This window comes from Neophocaena asiaeorientalis, unplaced genomic scaffold, assembly GCF_003031525.2.
Source record: "Neophocaena asiaeorientalis asiaeorientalis breed wild unplaced genomic scaffold, Neophocaena_asiaeorientalis_V1.1 scaffold129, whole genome shotgun sequence".
NCBI lineage: Eukaryota > Metazoa > Chordata > Mammalia > Artiodactyla > Phocoenidae > Neophocaena > Neophocaena asiaeorientalis.
Genome location: NW_020172446.1, coordinates 8,596,530 through 8,618,884, shown reverse-complemented (window position 1 = coordinate 8,618,884; position 22,355 = coordinate 8,596,530). Strand labels below are relative to the sequence as shown.

The 22,355-nt window shown below is 48.0% G+C and overlaps 2 protein-coding genes across 3 annotated transcripts in view; one reads left to right on the top strand and one right to left on the bottom strand.

Annotated features, from left to right (window-relative positions):
• The window catches only part of MED31 (mediator complex subunit 31), an 8,709-nt gene extending 6,150 nt beyond the window's left edge, over nucleotides 1-2,559 (bottom strand). For both annotated transcript variants that reach the window (XM_024734848.1, XM_024734839.1), the window contains exons 1-3: nucleotides 2,458-2,559; nucleotides 1,481-1,558; nucleotides 913-1,009 (exon numbers count right to left, since the gene is read on the bottom strand). In XM_024734848.1, coding sequence (XP_024590616.1) covers nucleotides 913-1,009; nucleotides 1,481-1,558; nucleotides 2,458-2,485 — 203 coding nt within the window. In that variant the 5' untranslated portion in view covers nucleotides 2,486-2,559. The remainder of the gene's footprint in view (nucleotides 1-912; nucleotides 1,010-1,480; nucleotides 1,559-2,457) is intronic.
• Nucleotides 2,560-2,625: 66 nt separating this feature from the next.
• The window catches only part of CUNH17orf100 (chromosome unknown C17orf100 homolog), a 69,765-nt gene continuing 50,035 nt past the window's right edge, over nucleotides 2,626-22,355 (top strand). The window contains exon 1 of the mRNA XM_024735424.1: nucleotides 2,626-3,619. Within this exon, the coding sequence (XP_024591192.1) occupies nucleotides 2,943-3,299 (357 nt within the window). The 5' untranslated portion in view covers nucleotides 2,626-2,942 and the 3' untranslated portion in view covers nucleotides 3,300-3,619. The remainder of the gene's footprint in view (nucleotides 3,620-22,355) is intronic.

Sequence of the window (22,355 nt, the reverse complement as noted above, 5' to 3'; positions counted from 1 at the left end):
AATTCATAAGCCTTAAAAAGAAAGCATCTTAAAAAAAAAAAAAAAAAAAGAAAGCATCTATTGCACAACTTGAATAATACATATATTTATTATGTAAAATATATAAAATAAAATAAGCAGCTACTAAGACTCAGGTAAGGCTACCTCCTCCAGAAAACCTTCCTTACAAGTAAGTACCCCCTTCTACGGTCTTTCATGTTCAGGCTATGGCTATGTCATTGCATATATAGACTGTGGGTTCCTTTGGGTCAGAAACCCGGTGAGATGGAGTGAGTGGTACAAGGTAAGGTCAGACAAGACAGGGCCAGATCATACAGGTCTTTAGCTCGAGAAAAGAGACTAGATTTTCCTCTGCATGCAATGAGAAGCAACTGAAGAGTTCTAATGGAATGTTGTGATTTCTATTTTTAAGATACCAAGTCGGCTTCTGTGTAGAAAATGGTTCTTCTTTGTTTGGCTTGGGGGCGGGGGATGGCGGGGAGAAAGCAGGGATACTGGTGAGTATATCACTGCAATAATCCAAGTTAAGTTAGAGATCAGTGTGTCTCATATTAAAATGGAGACAACTGGGCTTCCCCGGTGGTGCAGTGGTTGAGAGTCCGCCTGCTGATGCAGGGGACATAGGTTCATGCCCTGGTCCAGGAAGATCCCACATGCCACGGAGCAGCTGGGCCTGTGAGCCATGGCCGCTGAGCCTGCCTGTCCGGAGCCTGTGCTCCGCAATGGGAGAGGCCACAACAGTGAGAGGCCCACGTACAGCAAAAAAAAAAAAAAAAAATGGAGACAACTAAAAGAAGTGCAGACATTCAAACTGTATTTTTTCCAATGTGAAACTAAGAAGTCTATTAAATATCAGTGCTTTGGAGTATAATAAAGTACACACATATTTAGGACTATAAAAATTAAACTTACTTTAGATACTTGGCATATTCTGGTTCTTTCCAGTAAAGCAAGTACTTAAGATAATTAACAAAAGCTTTGTCTTTGAAGTAACCTCTTTGGGCAAGAACTGAAAGGCATAAAAAAAAAAAAATACACCTGTAGAGCAAATCAATCCTTGGACTACTGATTTGTGACTCCTAACATACAAGTAGAGAATTTACTTACATAACATCCCCACCACCGACACTCATTGAATTCACAACATAAGTCCCAGTTTGCTCAATTATATATGTACCAATATAAGTGTAGCAATAATTCTGTTCAATTGAGAATGTACAAAAGCAGATACTAAAGTCATCCCTCAAATCCACAGGGGACTGGTTCTAAGAGACCCCACAGACACCAAAACCCACAGATGCTCAAGTCTCACATAAAATAACATAGCGCAATGACAATGACAGTATTGTCATCCTCCGTATGGGAAGATTCAACCAACTGCAGTTGAATCCGAGGATACAAAGGGCCAACTATGAATTGGAACTCTTCTATCAGAAATTGTAAATAGCTACTCAATTCAATGAGGTGTTCAACAACTTACAATTAAGGTAATTTGGGTTGGCTAAACACTGCACAAATTCCAACTCCAACTGAAACCGAAGTCGATTTCCAGCATCATCTAGGAGAGAAGATAGCAAAAATCATCCAAAATAAACGTCACCATATACAATACTGATTTGTAGAAAGAAAACAGCAGTAAAGAACCCTGACTAATGATGAGATACGTTTCTACATAAAGAAGGGCATGTGAAGGTTTTCCTAAACTGGGCGAGGGAGGAGAAAAACCTTCCTTAGAAGTGTAAGGAAAGCAAAGCCCTGATTAAAAGGAATGTTTAATCAGGAATGAATGAATTCTCTAATGTTAAAGACAAGTTATCAAAGAAAACAGGATCACACACGGGGCAGAACATTTATCACTCGTGAGCCACTATGTTGAGATTTTAACATTTTAACATTGACCACTGTTGTGGTAAGTTGCGGTGACTGTGCCTTGCCTTATTTTAATGTGTTACAAGTTGTTAAGTGATTAAGCTAAGCAAAAACAAAGCAAACGCTAAACCTATCAAGAAAAGTTCAGAATGCAAGCTGAAAGAGACCATGGTGAGAACGCAAGATCAGGGAACGCCTGCTTCGGTGAGACGCGTCAGTTGCAAAATAATACACGAGTTTGTCGACGATGTTTTAAACTTATGCAAGCTCATTTAAGACGCAGAAAACAAATCGAGGAAGCGGTTTATGATCCAAAATCTCTCCTTTAGCCTCGCCGGAAGCCGACCCCTCGCCGGGGTCGGTGTCTGAATAACAAGTGAGGAGAAAGGATACACCAACAAAACAAACTCTGAAAAGGCCAAACTACCATCGCCCTTCCAGACGCTAGAAGAGCCCTCGCCCCTCCCGGTCCGAACAATCACCTTGCGGGGAGTTAGGCCTGGAAGGAGAACCTGGGGAAGCGGGAGCAGGTGTCTGGGCCCAGGATAGTTCTATTTGCCAAAACGCACGGCTCGGACCGCCACTCACCTGTCTCCATAGCGACAGCTGCTGCCATCACCAGCAAAGGAGCTAAGCAGAGAGCAGCCCGACACCGCGAACGCCGGGAGTGGCGGGGGAGGTGCCGGAAGCCGCGGCTCCCCCTTCCTGCCGCGGTGCAGTGTGGGATGCGGGGGGCGGGCAGAGACTCGCGCGGGGGCGGGCGGCTCCTCTAGTCCCAGGCCCGCCCCGGCTCGGCCCGTTCCCGACTCCGCCCGCGCGGGCTCCTGACAAGCTAGGGGGCGATGCGGGGGCTGACCTAGCGCGGGGCCTAACCCAGGGTTTCAGAGGGGCCGTCACCACCCCCCGCCAGGACCACTGTTCCTGCACGTGGCTGTGTCATGGGATCCTCGGCTACCGCTGTGGCTGCGTCACAGTGCCATGTGATGTCACTCCTCACCGTCTGACGTAACCCGTCGAGGAGCGTGGGGCAGTGGGGCCTCGCGAGGCCTGCTTGGTTCCGTTACCCCTGTAAGATGGCCTCACCGCTTGGGGGAAAGCCCTCTCCGCCCCGGGCTGAGGCCACCCGCTCCGAGGAGACGGCAACGGTCCGCGTGGAGACGACCTCCCGTGAGGTGCGGAGGTTTTCCCGGCAGGTGGAGACTACCCAGTGCCGCAGCGAGGGGTGCTCCGTCTCCCCCTCTGGGAAACGGGCCCGTCGCGTCTTCGAGGTGTCCTACCGGCACGTGGAAACAGCCTCGCAGCGCACGGAGACGGCCTCCCGCCGCGTCAGGGCCTTGTCTCTGCGGGTGGAGACGTCTCTGCACCGCGTGGAGAGCCCGCCGCGGCGGGAGCAGCCAGCCGCTCGCCAAAATGTCCAAAAGGCCCGATGAAATGCTTCCTTCCTCGGGGCCACGAGAGGGCCATGGCCCTTGGCCAGGGCAGAATTGCCTCCAGTTCGCAGCCAGCCTGCTGCCAGGTGGACCGATCATCTTTGGTTTCCTGGAAGCAGACCACAAATCAATTTAAGAGCCAAGCTGCGGTTTCAGGACTCAGCCAACATTCATTGACCCTGCTGCACCCTGGACCATCCTTTCCTGCCTTTGACCCAGTGAACTGCTTTAACTTGAAGCCAGCACAAAAAGTTTTCGGGCCCTATATATTGTATATATTGAGATGATGGACAAAGAGGCTGTTTGAACCTCTGAGGCAGGTGAGTTTTGGATTCTTAGCCCCTGAACGACCTTTGCTGCTTCAAATTTAGGGACAAGGAGCAAACTGAAGTCGTGACCAGTGGAATGATTATATGCCTGCAGCAAACCTGAGGGGCAAGGAGCAGACTCTCCTTAATTAATTAGTTGGCCTGTGTTTATGTTTCAAAATTGTGGTTTTCTTTATGCCAAGCCCTTGTGCATGGTAGCCCGAGCCACACACATTTTAACATAGGCCAAATGTAGCTCAAAGTGAAACTACATCACCAGTCAAGCATAATCTTAGAAAGGAAACCTGACCTGTGATTTGAGGAGGTACAGGGGAGGAATATTTATTGAGCACCTACTCTGTACCAGGTGTTATTTTAGCATTTGGGCTGTAGCAGTGAACAAGGCAAATAGGGTCCTGGCTCTTGGGGAGCTTACACGCTAGTGAAAAAGCAGACAACAAATGACAAAACAAGAGTTTTGTATTGTGATTAGCACTATGAAGGAAATAAAAAACAGGTAATGTGATAGAGAATGTAAGGGGGCTGTTTAGATGGGATGGTCCGGCAGCATTTGATCTGGGACTTGTTTAGTGAACAGTGAGCCATGCAAAGGTCTGGGGAGAGTGCATTCTAGGTAGAGGAAATCAGCCAAGTCCAAGGGGTGAAGGGGAGCAAGCTTGGACTGTTCAAGGAGCAGAAAAAAGACCAGTGTGGCTGGAGCTTAGGGAGGGAGAGTGTCGTATGGAAGAGAGGATGTTAGAGAAGCAGGCAGTGGCCAGTTCATAGAGGGTCTTGAAAGCCACAATAAGGAGCTTGGGTTTTATTCTAAGGTCAGTGGGAAGACGCTGGAGGGTTTTCAGCAGGGGAGTGACATGATGCATTTTGCATTTTAAAAATATCCTGGTTCCTGTGTGTAGGATGTAGGACAGTGGTTCTCAGGGGTGATTTTTATCCCCCAAGAGACATTTGGCAATGTCTAGAGACTTTTTTTTGTTTGTCACGTTGGGGGGGGGGGCAGTTGCTACTGGTATCTAGTGAGTGGAGACCAGGGATGCTGCTAGGCATCCTACAGTGCCCAAGACAGCCCCCCTCCCCCAAGCAAAGGGAACTACATTTGGACTAACACACTTAGTCCAAAATGTCAATAGTGTGAGGTTGAGAAACCGTGATGTGTAGGGGACCAGAGAGGAAACAGGAACTAGTTAGGAAGCTAATGACGTGGTCCAGTAAGAGATGATAGTGGTTTATACTCGGGTGGCAGAAGTGGAGCTAGAGAAAAGAGTGCAGATTAGGGATGTGTTCTGGAAGTGGAGCTGACGTGACTGATGGATATGGAAAGTGAGGGAAAGAGGAATAGAAGAGGGCTTCCCTGGTGGTGCAGTGGTTGAGAGTCTGCCTGCCGATGCAGGGGACACGGGTTCGTGCCCCGGTCCGGGAAGATCCCACGTGCCGTGGAGTGGCTGGGCCCGTGAGCCATGGTAGCTGAGCCTGTGCTCCGCAACGGGAGAGGCCACAACAGTGAGAGGCCCGCGTGCCGCAAAAAAAAAAAAAAAAAAAAAAAAGGAATAGAAGAATCGAGGATGACTTCTAAGTTTTGGCTTGAGCAGTTTGGTGTATGGTGATGCTATTTACTAGGCTGAGAAATACTGGGGGACTATCGGTTTAGGAGGAAAAATCAGTTCCATTTTGAATGTATTGAGTTTCAGATGCCTATCAAATACCCAAGTGGAGTTGACTGTAAGAGGCTGGCTGCCATGAGAAAGGTGAGGATTGGAAATATAAAATGTAGGGTCATCGGTCCATAGATGGTGTTTAAAGCCAGGGAACTGAGTGACAATCACCTGCCAGTCTGTCTCGCTCATTTTATGCCCGTGAATGGATTAGAACTCCTGTTCATCAGGGAACACCAGCTGGCTAAACACCTCTTCCCCCCTCTCACCCCCGCAGGGTCTGGCTTGACCTACCTAACTCGTCCTTGCCTGTAGCCCTTTGGTAGCCACCAATAAGGGAGAAAGTTTGCACTAAAATGTGAGACAAATGCTTCTGAACGCTTGACTTTCACTGACAACATTACACTGCTCCTGGGAAGAGGGTTCTTAAAGGTTCAGAAGTTCAACTTTTTTGGGGGTTTTGTGTGTGTGGGGTGTTGTTACATGGATATCAGTGTCCCAGGTTCTCGTGGGATGGCTGAACAACTGAACTGATATATAACAGTGGTTCTCAACTGGTGGCAGTTTTCCCCGCAGGGGACACTTAGCAATGTCTGGAGGCATTGTTGTCACAACTGTGGGGGTTGGATGCTACTGGCATCTAGTGGGTGGAGACCAGGGATGACACTACACATCCTACAGTGCGCTGGGTCATCCGCCACCCCATCCCCGATGACAAAGAATCACTTGGCCCCAAGTGTCGATAGTACCAACATTGAAAAACCCTGAAGATTCTAGCAGTTTGGAAAGCTAGAGCATGGTCCATTGGGGGAAGCACCCCACTTCATGACAGATTTGCTATGGGAAAAGGTTTAGAGGTAGTGGTCTCTGTCAAATGTCAGGGCAGGAACTGTCAGAGGGGAGAGATATGTGGCTTTTCGAGGAGAACTTACCTCCCTGCTTTCAACAATGTATGATATTTATCTCAGGAGGAAAGGCCCTCCCATCTAGCAAGATGTAAAGACCTTGATTTTGTGGGACCTCCTTGTGAGGTAGAGTACTCTCTGTTGGCAGGCACTGTGCTCAGTCATTACCACGTTACCTCATTTTATTACGGGGGAGTGCACTGGGCCTCCCTGGCGGATAGGGGCTCAGGCCAGGGGAACGTTAGAAAACCCCAGAGGCTACCCTAATGCTTCTGCCTCATAAAACTTCTGCTGTAGACTAACAATTAAACTTCGGAATTTTAGTCTTTGGTGAGCTTACTCATTCTTTTTAATGTGATGGACCACATGCATTATATACACTCTCAAGTGTTTTCTAAGTGAACAAAGTCGTTACTTTTCTTTAACAGTGTTCCTTATCAATGTTTTTATTACAAAAGCGATAGGTGCTTAATGTAACAAATTAAATAATTCAAGATGTGTAAAGAAAAATTTAGTAGTTTGTCCCTTTCCATTTCCATCCTCTGGAAATAATTCATGTCAGCAACTTGGTGTATATCCTTCTAGACCTTTCTGCATTAAGTGCTCCTAACCCCCTTCTTAGTCATACCTGGAAAAATGGTTGGAAGGTTACTGTGAAAAAGCCAAAGACTTGGTTTCTAGATGATTGATTCTCTTGGAAGCATATAGGATTCTGGTAGCTCTTTCTTTTTGTTGTTACACTTGTTTCATAAGAAGGGTTTTTGCCTAGGTTTCTTCCTCCCAGTTTCATTTACTCGTATTTCCAAACTGAAATCCAAAGAGATATACACAGAACAAGAAAGTGTCAAAAAAGACAAGAGACATGAAAAAAAAGGATGTGACAAGACACTTGTCATATGTACTGTATATCAGATTCCACAGCTTTAAAATGATCCTGTATGTTAAAGGAGCTTATATCTGTCATAATTTTTGAGGTACCTGCTGCATATTGCTAAGTGTGTGTACTACCCATACTGTGTGTCATCATCCTTCCCACTTTGTCTTGGAAGCTCCAAAGGAGTGCGGGTGCTTTTGTATCTGTGACATGGTATACAATCGCTAGCCCAACGTGCATGCAATGAAGAACGAAGAGCAGTGCTGTCCCTCTATTCCCAGCCAAGAAGGCGTCGCATGGCTCCATCTACTAATCCGTTAGACTTACTGATCTAGGTAGTAGCCGTGACCTGCCTTCAGTTGTTGCCAACCAGGTTAGTTTGGAAAAACGAAGTACCTGTCAGCACCTGTCATTCTCATAATCCATTCATTTATATATAAGCTGAAGGCAGCTTACAAAGTTTAGCATATGTATTTTCTGTCAGCTGTGTTGAAAATACTTGAAAGAATTCTGTTACTACAACACTCTTTCCCCAGATCACATGAGCCATGGAAAGAATCAGGAGCCCAACCAGCAAGATATTTGGGTCAAGGGCCCATCTAGATCTCCCAGGATTCCGGTTCCTCCATTCTTACCGCTGCTCGCATCCCACCATAGCTGGTACTTGACCCAGCCTCTAGGGGGTTCCACAAACTGTTAGGCTGGAGAACTCACCGTTTAAAGACTTTTTTTCCGAACGGTTGATCTTCATGGTACAGATGGAAAAACTGAAGTCCATAGAAGCCAAAAGTAATTTGGCCAGGAGCAGAGGTGCTAGCAACCACTTTTGACTGCCTCCTAGGATGGTTTCTTTTGATAGCCAAATGAAAGTAGGTCTAGTGTCCTTAAATTTAATTTACAATGAGCATAGTGGGTCATACTGAAAATAGAAAAGGAAGAGAGCCAGAAGTAACATTTATACTGAATTCTACAGAACACTCTCATTCATGTGAGACTCCAAAAACATTATTATTTTGAAGCTCTGTTATTAAGTGCAGAAGCATTTAGCATCATCATAACTTCTTGATAAATCGGCCCCTTTATCGTCATGAAATAACCTGACCTCTGGTAATGCCCTTTGCTCTGAAATCTATTTGATATCGACAGAGCTGCTCTGGCCTTCTTTTGACTATTGTTAAGATGGTGCATCTTTTTCCAACCTGTTTGTGTCTTTATTTAAAGTAGATTTGTTGTTAGTATTATAGTTGGATCTTGGTTGGTTTTTCTTTTTTATCCTAATAATTTCTGCCTTTTACTTGGGATATTTAGACAATTTATATTTTCTGTAATTACTGACGTGGCTGGGTTTAAATCTACCATCTAGCTGTTTGTTTTATATTTATTCCCTGTGGTCTTTGTTGCCTTTTCTCCTTTTTTTTTTTTTAAGACTAATTTAGTACTTTTAATTATTCCATTTCATCTCCTTTGTTGGCATATTTACTCTTTTTCATTTTAGTAGTTTCATGAGGGTTTAATGTACATTTTTTGATTTTTCATATTCTACCTTAACATGATATTATACTCCTTGACCCATAGTATAAGAATCTTACAAGAGTATACTTCTGTTTTTCTTGACTTTTTTTGCTATTGTTGTCATACATTTTACTTATACATGTTACAAATCCCACAGTACATTGTTAGCATATTAGCTTTAAACAGTCGATGGATGCGCAGGCTCAGCGGCCATGGCTCACGGGCCCAGCTGCTCCGCGGCACGTGGGATCCTCCCGGACCGGGGCACGAACCCGTGTCCCCTGCATCGGCAGGCGGACTCTCAACCACTGCGCCACCAGGGAAGCCCCGATTGTCTTTTTTTTTAAATTTTTTTACAGTAGGTCCTTGTTGGTTTTCTATTTTAAATATTCAGTTGATTGTCTTTTAAAGAATTTTAAGTGATAACTTTTAAAAGCTCTGCTCACATAGTTAGCAGTTTTGATGCTCTCCACTCCTTTGTATAGATCCAGATTTCCATCTGGTAGCATGTTCCTTCTGCTTAAAGGACTTCCTTAATCATTGCTTCTAGTGCAGGTTTGCTGGTGATGAATTCTTTCAGTTTTTATATGTCCAATAAAGTCTTGATTTTGCCCTCATTTTTGAAATATATTTTGAAAATCATCAATGTAGTCTAATCTGTTTGTTTTACTTAATAAGGAAACTGAGGCACAGAATGAGAACATCTTGCCAGTCACACGGCACTTGGCCTACCTGCAGTGGCACTGCCCCAACCGCTCTGTCAGAATAGCAAAGATTTTGCCACTGGAAACTCATTCATTTAGTTGTCAGTGGCCTGTCCACATTACCCTTTAAATATACCAGGAGAAAGGGCTAAAGTAGATAAATTGCTCTTTAGTGTGTCTCCGTTGATCAGATTCCTTTACCACATCCAGAGCCACTTCATCCATTAGGCGTGGCAGGCTCTAACCCTATGGGTTGTGAACTTTGTAAGGGCCTGCCACAATGGTTGAAGCTTGAAAACTTCATTGGCTTCAAAATACAAGAAGAAGAAAATAGGAAAATTAAAATTAATAAGTGCCAATGTGCACACATTGTAATATATGTGATAGGATACGGGTCAGGACCTCCAAAAATAAGAATATCTAAGACCCAGGTCTTAAAATGGCTCTGCCGAGGTAACTATAAACTGATATCTGGACTCTGGTGAGATGACAAGGTAGGGCCTCTCTCCAAAAATGATAAGACTGATAAGACTTTGGCCGGGGCAGCCTAGAGATCTCAAGTTTCCTTTATTTTCTTTCTTCCCTCCTTAGACCAGACTGACCTTCCCACTGACTGAAAAACTAGACCTCCGATAAGTGAATTCACCCCTCTGGGCCTCACTGCCCCCACTGAAAATGAGATATTTGGACTAATCTTTAGATCTGTGATTCCCCAAGTGAGGAATGCAAACGTTGGTGGTGTGCAAGAGGATTTTAGGAGGTATGGAAACATTTTTTATTTTGATAATTAAATATTTATTTCAGTGTGTATTAGATTAAAAAATATAACTAGCCCTCAAACTTGTTATTTCACCTATATTTTACTTCAGCTATAGTAGGCTTTTTTTTTTTTTAAGAAGATGTTGGGGGTAGGAGTTTATTAATTAATTAATTTATTTTGGCTGTGTTGGGTCTTCGTTTCTGTGCGAGGGCTTTCTCTAGTTGTGGCGAGCGGGGGCCACTCCACATCGCGGTGCGCGGGCCCCTCACTATCGCGGCCTCTCTCGTTGCGGAGCACAGGCTCCAGACGCGCAGGCTCAGTAGTTGTGGCTCACGGGTCCAGTTGCTCTGCGGCATGTGGGATCCTCCCAGACCAGGGCTCGAACCCATGTCCCCTGCATTAGCAGGCAGATTCTCAACCACTGCGCCACCATTGAAGCCCTATAGTAGGCATTTTTAAATGTTTAAATGAATTGATTTAAAGAAAATATAATCAGATTCCATAAACAATCGGCCTTGGGTGTGGCCAGAAGTTTGAAAGTAATATGGAATACACTGACTGATGTTTGGGAGACGAGGCACTAATTTAGTTCCTTAAGGGAATGTTTTTTGAACTCCGTGAGAAAGCCTGGGGCTGTGACATCAATTTAGTGGATTGTAATCAGCATTTTTCTTATTAATGAAATAAAAATAGAAAAATACAGAATATATCAGAGTGTTCACACATAGTAAAGGTAAGAATTTCTTTGTGAAACTTTTCTGTATTGTCACAGTGTAAAATATGTTAACATTGAGAGTCACTGTCCAGCAAGTTGGAGAAAAGTGCATCCTGTGTGTCCGTGGCCATCTTTGAGTTTGTGCCATGACAGACAGTGGACAGCAGAGGTCAGGCAATCCCCGCACGGCAGCAAAGGCTGATCCTTAGCCCAGCAGAAACCTCAAGGGAATGCCAAGCGGCACAGAGGCCTGACGCCAGGCCTGAGGTGACAGTTGTTAACAGATAATCCAGCTCATTGGCCTTCAGGGGTGACCACTACTGAGAGCGACCAGAGCTCCACGAGCACCCTGGTCCTCCCCTGCAGCGGGACACTCCAGGTGGCACTGCCGCAGCCACTTCCCATCTTCCGTCCCCAGATTGCATTCTCATCTCTGGACTTTCAAAACACCCTGGGGATGCTTCAGTGTCTAGTGTTTCTCAGACTAAGGCCCTGTGATTCAGGATGGGGCCCTAGCCATGTTCATCTTGGAAATTCACAGTATCTTCATGTTATGTGCCCACACTGATTTAAGGGGACACTCTCGTGTTTCCCATTCCCTTCGCCTTGATTATTGGAGAGCACCCAACACGCGTTGAGCACTCACTCTCCCCCAGGCACCGTTCAAAGCACTCCTGCTTTCCTCACATCTGCATGCGGTAGATCGGAACACTGGGGCATAGAAAGGTTAAGTGATTTACCCCAGGTTACCAGCTAGGAGGAGGAGGAGCCAAGCCCCAAACCCAGGCCGGCTCCTCTGCTGCGCTCTTCGCCACTAGCGTTTGCTGTGCTCTAAGAGAGGGCTAGAGAGCCTTCCCAAAGTCTCTGCCTGCTCTTCCCAGTGTCATATCCAGTGGCCTCTTTGGTCCACATCTTCCCTGACCCTTCTGTAGCATTTGACCCCAAGGACCATCCCCTTCTGGAAATTTTCTCCCCCGTTGGCTTCCATGAGCTGCACTCTGGCCCCGTCTTCTTTCACTGAGTCCTCTCCCTGCCCCTGAAACCCAGAGTTCTTTCCTCAGCCTTCTTTTCTCACTGTGCATACCTCACCCCAGCACTAATGGTGCCAGCTGCTGCCTGAGAGCTGACGGCCTTCCCACCCAGACGTCTCTCCTGAGCAACTGGCCTGGACATCTTGCTCTTGACGGCCTAGATTCATCTTCTACTCAAAATGTCCAAAACTGGCCCATCTGCCTCCTGTCCCAACTCCACCCCATAATTTCGGGCATATTCCCACACACCTCTGCCTGCGTTTCCTCGGTGAATAACGTCATCTGCCCAGCTGCCGGGCAGAAATCTGTTACCTCTGACTTCTCACTATTACACCCTCATACAAGTCAGTCCAGTGGATCTGTCTGTTTTGTCTCTTGAGACCAGCCATTGCCTTAGTTCAGAGTTTTGTCATCTCTCTGCCTGGTTTTCCTTTTCTCTCTTCTGATCCATCTCCAGCATGCGACCAAAATTATGTTTTGTGAAACACGTTTCACTCTTTTCGTTCCTCTCTCCCTCAGACACTTTCAGTGCTTCTGCACTTCCTGTGCTACGCCTGGCCTGGCCTTCAGTTCTCTGGCATCTCTGCCACCAGGTCCCTCTAGGCGCTCTGTGCTACGGCCGCTTTGTGCTTGTGCTCACTTCTAAAAGCACACTTTCTGTGACCTCTTTCCAACTTACGCTGGGACTCCAGCGCCACTCCCTGAAGGAGCAAGAGGAGGAACAGAGGAATGGGAGAAGGTGAAGCCAAAGCAGCTGCAGGCCCTGGTGTTCTGTGAGGACGATACACCAGGTGTGGCTTATCCACTGTCCTTGTGTGACCACGTGAGCACTTCGGGATGAGGGTGTGTCATGTACCAACACCCTGCCAAGCACATTAGTGTGCAGGGCCTGCGTCCAACCCTGAGACCTCTTTAACTCAAGGCAGGAGCCTGGCTGTGATGCAAGAGATGCTGTGATTCCCAGGAACCAGCATCATGACCAGGCCGGGCTCCCCATTGCTTCTCTGAGCTCACCTCCTATCACTCCCCTTACCCCCAATTCCTTTTCACTTCATTTGCCTTCATGTTAATCCTTAAATATGCCAAGTTTATTCCTGCCTCAGGGCCTTTGCACTTTCCATGTATGCTGCCTAGAATGCTCTTCCCCAGATTTTTTAATGATTTGCCTCTTCACATTATTTAGGTATTACATAAAATATTGATTTTACTGATTAAATACCCCCAACCCTTATTTCACATTTTTCCGTAGCACTTTCCACAATGCGAATTTATTTTATTTGTTTCCGGTTTACTGTCTGTGTTCCCCACTGGAAAGGCAAGGACCCTGACTTGTTTGTCACTATATCCCCAAAAGCCTGTAATGACACCTAGCACAGATCAGGTGTGTAATAAGTGTTTGTGGTAAACATGAGTGAGAGAATGAATGAATGGTCAGGATGAATTTCAGGACCCTCAGCAGTTTGGACTCAGACTGACACTGCCACTGCCATCTGTCAGTCTGGGCAGGATTGGCTGGTGGTGAGCCCAGGTCTTTGGCAGGTTCAAGGGTGAGGAACTGGGGGAGGCCAGGTGAACTCTCACATTTACCCTTGGCCCTCTGATGATCCTTCTGCCAGGTAAAATCCTGCCTGTCCTCAAGGCCCTGCTCCATTTCCACCTCCCCTCCATCCCACCCTGAGCCCACTTCCTAAGTGTTGTCCCTCCCCACTGCAGCTCCCTCTTTTTACGGCACCCATGTGATTGCTCTTTAAATTACCCCTCATTGTTTACTCCTGTCTCTCCCATGAGACTGAAAGCACATCAAGGGCAGGGACTATCACAAAGCCTCTGTGTGTTCAGTAGCTATGCCTAGACCGAATGAACAAGGTTAGGTTTGTCTGGACACAGGCATGATCACTGAATGTTCTCAGCCCCTGTAAGGCAGGGCATCCCCTGGCAGTAAGCAGGGGGTGTAGCTTCTCTAGAGCACAATTAAGGGCACATTTGGAAAGCCATACAGACTTTGAATAAAGACAGACAGACGCTCACTCATATACTACATGGTCGTTTCCCCTTCTTTTTATTCACCCATGATTTACTGAAATCCCGCCCAGTGATTCTGAGATGGCCTCCAGGAGCTAGGGGAAGATGTAAACGGGAAGATTCAAGTTCAGAATCAGACCTGTGCCTACCGTTGGGGCAGGCCAGGAGGGGTGACCCCATGATCCCTCCCTCCCTTTGCCTTCAGTCTGTTATAAATTGCCTTCACCCCGTGATGCTTCCGCTGGGAGTCCGGACTTCAGCTGCTTAAACAGGTTGCTGTGCTTACAAATAGCAAGGCACTTCAGAGCCTGCAAAATCACTTTATCCCTTTTCTTAAATGAAGATCCAACTCTACCATGTCTGTTCTGGTATGGCTTCTTGATCATAACCTTGGAGTGACTCAGCGGGCATCACCCAGACTCCCTGGGGCCACCAGAGTGAGCTGGCCAGGTGGGCAGCCTCAGCTGAGACTCTCCCAAGCAGTCTGAGGTCTGTGGATTAGGCTTCACGGTTGGAGAGCTCCAGACAGGGAGCGACAGGGTAGGTCCCTTGGGAAGACATGAGTGTGTCAGGAGTCAAGGAGCACCTTTCACCAGGTGCGGTGGGCCGCCCAAGCATCCAGGTGGCTGTTTTATGTAATTATTACTTTTTATGTACAGATAGTTTTATTTTTGTTTATTTGCACATACCATGGTTTTCGTATTCCCTATTTGCAAAAATATTCACAGCAGCCATACTATAGCATGTTGGGCATATGGATGGCACTGCGCTCATCGTCTTTTATGTACAAAGCTGTTATTCTTCTGTTTATTATTTCCTTGCAACCCATTCCCAGGAGTGGAATTACCACGGGAAATGGGATGAACGTTTAAAATAGCTCTAGAGCCGTATTGCCCAATTCCTTCCTTAAAAGGCTGTGCTAATTTATGGGGCCACTGACTGTGTTTAAGCAGCTTTTTCCACAGCCATGGAAGCGTGAGATGTTACCATTTCCTTAATGTGTGCTAATTTAGGAGGTGTGGGGTGGCACACTGCTACTCCAGTGTGCGTTTCCCTGACTGCATCGAGGATGAGCCTGTTGTAGGTACTGGTCCACTCTTGCGATGGCCTTCCTGCTGCGTCACCGGCCCTGTGTGTCTGTCTCTCTCCACCTCCCTGCCTCTCACTGACTGAGTGTCAGCCTCATTCTCTAAGCCTGTCTGTCTCGGTCTTTCAGCCTCTGAATCCTGTCTTTCTCTGGTTTCTAACTGGACAGACATGTGGCTGATTTGTGACGGTCCTAGACGAGCCCTGACAAGCTGCTGGCTGGACCTGGACACTGGCTCCTGGCCTCTAAGGCCTCCCACCCTCCCCAGTGAACTCAGACAAAGCCCTTCCTTCCAGTGGGGGCTCATCTGGGCTGACCTCCCGAGGAACGGCTGGTAATGACCAGGCTGTCCCTCAGCGATCTCCTCCAATGATGTGTTCCAGGCTCTCCAGCCTCAGGACAACTCGCCAAACAGACGTGCACGTCCTGGCAGTTGGGAATGTGTGGTCTGACAGAGCCAGTGAGTGGGGCCCCCAGAGTCCAGACGTGTGGACAGCAGAGGGGCCCACAGCGGTGACAGCAGCTTGACCTGCCTTCCTGCTCCAGTGAGCCCCTTGCCTGAAGTGGCAGAAAGAGCTCACCTCTCAGGCACAAAACCCACTTGGCCCCAAGTGGATAGGGAGCCCCCAGCACTCCATAGTGTGGCAGGGACAGGGGGCTGGCACACTGCTCCACTTCCAATGGCCTTGAAGGTTCATGGGCACTTGGGAAGATTTCAGAAAGGCAGCTGACCTCAAGGGAAGCTGTGCAGGTGCCCTTGATGAACCCCTGTGATTGGTGGGTTGCTGAATCCAGGCTCCGGACCTGCCTGCTGCCACTTGTCACAGAGGCAGACAGGCCTTGAGAGTTTGGGCTCCTGCAGTCGCCTCTCAGACTCCATGGATGGTCCTAGCACATTAGAATCCAAGAGATTGTTAAAAGCCAGACAGGAACTCAAACATCAAGTTTTCTACCCTTTCATCTAATATTCTTAACAGCTGTTTCTCTTTTTTTTAATTAATTAATTAATTTTTGGCTGTGTTGGGTCTTCCTTGCTGCACGCGGGCTTTCTCTAGTTGCAACGAGCAGGGCCTGCACGCAGGCTTTCTCTAGTTGCAACGAGCAGGGGCTGCTCTTCGTTGTAGTGCGAAGGCATCTCATTGCGGTGGCTTCTCTTGTGGAGCACGGGCTCTAGGCACGCGGGCTTCAGTAGTCATGGTGCACAGGCTTAGTTGCTCCTTAGCATGTGAGATCTTCCCGGACCAGGGCTCAAACCCATGTCTCCTGCATTGGCAGGCGGATTCTTTTTTGTTTGCTTTTTTTTTTTTAAACATCTTTATTAGAGTATAATTGTTTTACATTGTTGTGTTATTTTCTGCTATATAACCAAGTGAATCAGCTATACGTATACATATATCTCCATATCCCCTCTTGCATCTCCTTCCCACTCTCCCTATCCCCCCCCTTTAGGTGGTTACAAAGCATGGAGCTGATCTCCCTGTGCTATGTGGCTGCTTCCCACTAGCTATCTATTTTACATTTGGTAGTATATATAAGTCCATGCTACTCTCTCACTTCGTCCCAGTTTACCCATCCCCCTCCCCGTGTCCTCAAGTCCATTCTCTACATCTGCGTCTTTATTCCTGTCCTGCCCCTAGGTACACCCTCTCCAGCATTTATTGTTTGTAGATTTTTTGGTGATGGCCATTCTGACCGGTGTGAGATGATACCTCATTGTAGTTTTGTTTGGTGTTTTTTTTGAATTTTATTTTATTTACTTTTTATACAGCAGGTTCTTATTAGTTATCCATTTTATACATATTAGTGTATGTATGTCAATCCCAATCTCCCAATTCATCCCACCACCTCACTGTAGTTTTTTTTTGTTTTTTTTGTTTTTTTTTATGAGGTACATGGGCCTCTCACTGTTGTGGCCTCTCCCGTTGCGGAGCACAGGCTCCAGACGCGCAGGCTCAGTGGCCATGGCTCACGGGCCCAGCCGCTCCGCGGCATGTGGGATCCTCCCGGACCGGGGCACGAACCCATGTCCCCTGCATCGGCAGGCGGACTCTCAACCACTGCGCCACCAGGGAAACCCTCACTGTAGTTTTGATTTGTGTTTCTCTAATGATTAGTGATGTTGAGCGTTCTTTCATGTGTTTGTTGCCCATCTGTATGTCTTCTTTGGAGAAATGTCTATTTAGGTCTTCTGCCCATTTTGGGATTGGGTTGTTTGTTTTTTTGATATTGAGCTGGCAGGTGGATTCTTAACCACTGCGCCACCAAGGAAGTCCAACGCTCAGCTGTTTTAAAAACTCTTATTATATAAGAAGTGCATATGCCCATTCTTAAATATTTGAAAAATACAGAAAACAGTAAAGAAGGAAATGCAATACTACAGATTCATCAAAGATAACTGCTGTTATATTTCCATCTCAACATTTTTTCCTATGGTTGTGTATATTTTTATTATCACCGAGATCATATAGTATATACAATTTTGTATCTGCTTTATTCACTTTAAATTAGATATAAGTATTTTCAACATAATGAAATAGTCTTCTTTTTTTTTTTTTGGCTGCATTGGCTCTTCGTTGCTGCGTGCAGGCTTTCTCTAGTTGTGGCGGGCAGGAGCTACTCTTTGTGGCGGTGCATGGGCTTCTCATCGCGGTGGCTTCTCTTGTTGCAGAGCACGGGCTCTAGGCACGCAGGCTTCAGTAGTTGCAGCACATGGGCTCAGTAGTTGTGGCTCACGGGCTCTAGAGCGCAGGCTCAGTAGTTGTGGCACACAGGCTTAGTTGCTCCGCAGCATGTGGGATCATCCCGGACCAGGGCTTGAACCCGTGTCCCCTGCATTGGCAGGTAGATTCTTAACCACTGTGCCACCAGGGAAGTCCCAAAATATTCCTCATAAACACTTTTAATTCCTGAATAAGAGTTTTGAGTGGACACACCATAAATACCTACTATTATCCAAATGTTGGGCATTTATGTTTTTTCATTTTTCAAGGATGTAAAAACACACTGAAAAAAAAAAACGCTGAGGTAAACATCTTTTAAGTATAAATCTTTGTCCACAATTTGAATTTTCCCTTAGATTAAATTCATACTCATAGGGGTATAAACATGTTTTTAGTCTTTCTATTTTGCTTTCCAGAAAGGTTGAACCAATAACACATGCCTAAAACAAACAAACAAAAAAAACACACGCTTATCTCACTACACACAGCTACATGAAAAAATAGCATTTTTTAAAAATTTTACTTATTTGAAAGGCAGTGTGTCTGTTGCTTCCTTTTAATAGATAAACTGAGACTCAGTGAGAAAAGGGACCTGCCTGGGGTCACCCCAGGAGTGTGTTCTCTCATTCCATCCTCACAACCTATGATAGTGGGGAGCTAAAGCACACAGATGGGGTAACCTGCCCAGTCTCTCACTCGGCGCATGAGACGTGGAGCCTGAGTGTAATCCTCCACAGTTGGAACCCAGGGCCCTTCACCTCTGTTCTTTGGCTGTTCTTCGTTCCCAGATACGATGATGAAAGGTGGTTTGGGGCCAAGACCTGAAAGGACTTGGAGTTTGGATTTACCCTATAGACAGAGGGGCACCATTAATGGGTTCTTAAGCCTCAAGACTGTGTTTTACAAAGATGTTTCTGGTAGACTGGCTGGGGGAGGCTGGTGACAGGGAGGTTGGTTGTGGAGGTGCAGCACACAGATAATGTGAACAACAAAGAGGCCTGCACAGACCCATGCGCACGTGGGCTTGTGGGTTATGGGCTGTGGGCAGTTGGGAACATTAGGCGTCTGGGGAGGCCACCTCCTGTGCCCTTTTCACTGGGCAAGGGCCATTTTTATCTGCTACATGTCAGGCAGAACCTGTGCCAACAGCCAAAGACTCCACCTCAAATCTAGCAAATAAGAGAGAGGGTGGTATGGATTACGTTATATTTAAAACAAGCCCACACAATGCCTGTAATTTTTTATTCTGACTCCGTAATTATAACCCAAGACCAGTCAGATCATAGTTATCCCCACACCGACCCGCTGTTGAGACACATTGAATTAAAGGCTTTGCTGCTTCTCCAGATTCTATTTTAGACACCAAGCACTGGCAGGTAACCGGCCTTTCACAAGGCTCATCTTGGTGGAGCCCCTCTCGGGGCAGCCTGCACGAAGGCCAGGTCAACACTGGGCTCTTGAAAAGACCCCCGATACTTGTGATGCTTTGCCCATCCTGAGCCTCAGGCCTGAGCCAGGGGCCTGGAGAGCTGAGGGAGCACCACCCTTGGAGCAGGCCAGCCTCCCTTGGTCAGGCCCATCTCAGAGCCTCTGCACTCTAGAAGATTCCTGAATGCTGCTCTCCCCCAGACCCTGCCCGGGGTCCCAGGGTCAGATAGGCCAAGCCCTGGCTATTGGGCCCAGTTGTCACAGATAAGCTGGCATTGCCATTGCCCAAAGGGGCCTAATTTAGAAAAGACGAGAAAAAGGAAACCAAGGGAGCACAAGCCAGCTGGGCTTACACAGGCAGCCCCTGTGACTAACCAGGCCTAGGCTGATTAAGGCCCCCTCCCCATCTTGGGATCCACCAAAGAACACCACCTCTCAGCCCCACGAAGACACCCCTAACAGAGCAAGAGTGGGGTTGGGTCCCTCCTCACAGACCTGGAGCCCACTGCCCCTTCTTCCACGTGGCCACACACACCCAGTCCTGCCTCCAGGGAACCCTGTGGGGGAGATAGGCTAGCTCCCGTTTATCCATAAACTGCAGGCAGGCCTGGGCTCTGTCGGAGGTCCTTCACACGTACCATCCCATTTACTCACATCTCGTAATCATCACTTTAGACATGAGGAAATGGAGCGCGGAGAGGTAAAGTGTGGGGCTCTAGGCCACCCAGTCCATATGTGAAGGAGTGGGAGCTGGAACCCACTTGTCAGACTCCCCCAGATCACACGGCTCGTCCATAGGCAGCTTGCCTGAAACCACCAGGCCTGCTCCCAGCTGCTGCTTGGTGGTTTCACACCCCCGGCAACTTGCTAAGCACTTGAGCCCAAGAAAGCCCAGTCCCAGTACCTGTCTTAGCACAACTTTCTGCGGCACGCGGCTCCTTGCCTCAGCCGGCTCCTTGCACAGACCCTTGCTCTCGTGTCCCACGGGAAGAACGGACAGTTCCTTCCTCAGGCCTTTGATGCATCTGTACTTCCATTTTGACATTTAAGACATTATTGTCACCATTCACATGACTCTCCTACTAGACTTCTTGGGGGCAGGGCCTGTGTCCTGTCTCTTTGTTACTAGTTTGACACCTGGCACGTAGTGGCTGCTTGCTGTTTTTTTGTTTTGTTTTTTTGGGGTTTTTAAATTTATTTATTTTTGGCTGTGTTGGGTCTTCGTTGCTGCACGCGGGCTTTCTCTAGTTGCGGCGAGCGGGGGCTACTCTTCGTTGCGGTGCGCGGGCTTCTCATTGCGGTGGCTTCTCTTGTTGCGGAGCATGGGCTCTAGGCGCGTGGGCTTCAGTAGTTGTGGCTCGTGGGCTGTAGAGTGCAGGCTCAGTAGTTGTGGCGCACGGGCTTAGTTGCTCCGCAGCATGTGGGATCTTCCCAGACCAGGGATCAAACCTGTGTCCCCTGCATTGACAGGCAGCCTCTTAACCACTATGCCACCAGGGAAGTCCCTGCTTGCTGTTTGTTGCAAGAAAAAAGGAGAGTCTGAAAAACTATTCATCCTTCAAAACTATGCCTAGGATAGATCCTGGGAAGGCTTTCCTGATTCACACAAGCTGCATTAACCCCGTCTGCTCCTATACAATCAGGAGGAGGATTGTTTACTTGGGTACACCTTTGGGGGCAGGGACAGAACCTGATTCGTCCCTGTGACCCTGTCTCTCAGCACAGAGCAGGCATCTAGCAGGGGTCAGTAAATGTAGAACTGAATTGCTCTTTGCTTCAGAGTCCCAGATAAAGGGCACCATGACCTGAACCAGCCAGCTGCCCAAGTCACCTGGCTGAAACCACCGAGGGCTGGCGTGCTAGGGATGTTTGCTGAGGAAGGGAACACCGAAATAAAGCCTAACTTTAAAAAAGAAACACACCCAATAGGTGTTCTATTTCTATGAAAATCAGCTCTGTTTTTAGGTAACTGCCATCCTGCCTCACCTCCCCAAGGTGGGCCCTGCCTTCCCACAGGGCCCCTCTACACCGCACCCGGTAATCATGGCCTTACCTGCCCCCATCCCCTCCCCTGTTTGCTCTCTGGGGTTTCCCTCGATTGCAGGGTGAGAGCTTCCAGACACCCCAGAGGCCTGTTTCATGCTGGCCCCAGTCTCCCTCCCTCCCTCCCTCCCTCCCTCCCTGACCTACCCTTGTCAGGACCCAGGCCTTGGGGGGGTGGAGGAGGGGCAGGGCAGGGAGTCAGCCCCTTAACTGAGCCAGAGCAGGGCAGCTTCACAGCTAGGGGTACAGGAGCCAGGCCGTGCTCCTCCCAGGTCTCTGTCAAGCCAGCAGGGCCCCACTCCCTAGTTCAGACAAAACTCGAGGTCTGCATGGCGCAGTGAAGAGAACGGGGCTTTGGTGTCACTGTCGTGGTGCTGGGCCTGGGCCTGGCTCCTCCTCCTCGGCTGCCAGCATCTAGGCAGGTCACCTACCTCCCACCCTCTCCCAGCTTCAGACCCCTCCCTGGCCAAACGGAGCCGGACCTGCTGCACGGGTCTGCTGAGGGCCACGCCACGATGAATTTCTCGCAGGGTGAGAAGTTTGGATTGGAGAGCAGCAACTCCATGCTTCCTGTGTGCTCATCAAGAATCAAGCTCTGGGGACTTCCCTGGTGGCGCAGCGGTTAAGGATCCACCTGTCAATGCAGCAGACACGGGTTCGAGCCCTGGTTCGGGAAGATCCCACATGCCTCGGAGCAGCTAAGCCTGTGAGCCACAACTACTGAAGCCCACGTGCCTAGAGCCTGTGCTCCGCAACAAGAGAAACCACCGCGATGAGAAGCCCGCGCACCGCAACTAGAGAAAGCCCGCGCAGCAACGAAGACCCAACGCAGCCAAAAATTAATTAATTAATTATTTTTAAAAAAGAAGCTCCAGGCACCCCAGCCCTGTTCTGTGAGCCTCATTCTGGCTCATCCTCACCTCCTCCATTAGCTCCTTTGTCCCAGAGTCCCACTTGAGCCTTAGGGAGCACCCCACTCTTTGGCAAGGTTCCTGCTTCTCACGGAGGGCCAACAGGGTGATGGACCCTCAATACCTTGGCAGCTCCCCCCAGCCTCCAGCCAGATTCTAGGAAGAGACCAGGGCAAGCCTGAGGTGGGGGCTGGGGCTGAGGCCCACCGTCCTGGGAAACTTGTGAGCCTCCCTCACAGCTCAGCACTCAGGCAGGCATCCAACTACCCACGGCTGCGGTTTCCAGAGAGCCGGGCCTCCCACCGCAGGGACAGTAAGCTGAGAAGCACTGGAGCTATAAACGTGAAGTGGTGAACCATGGGACAC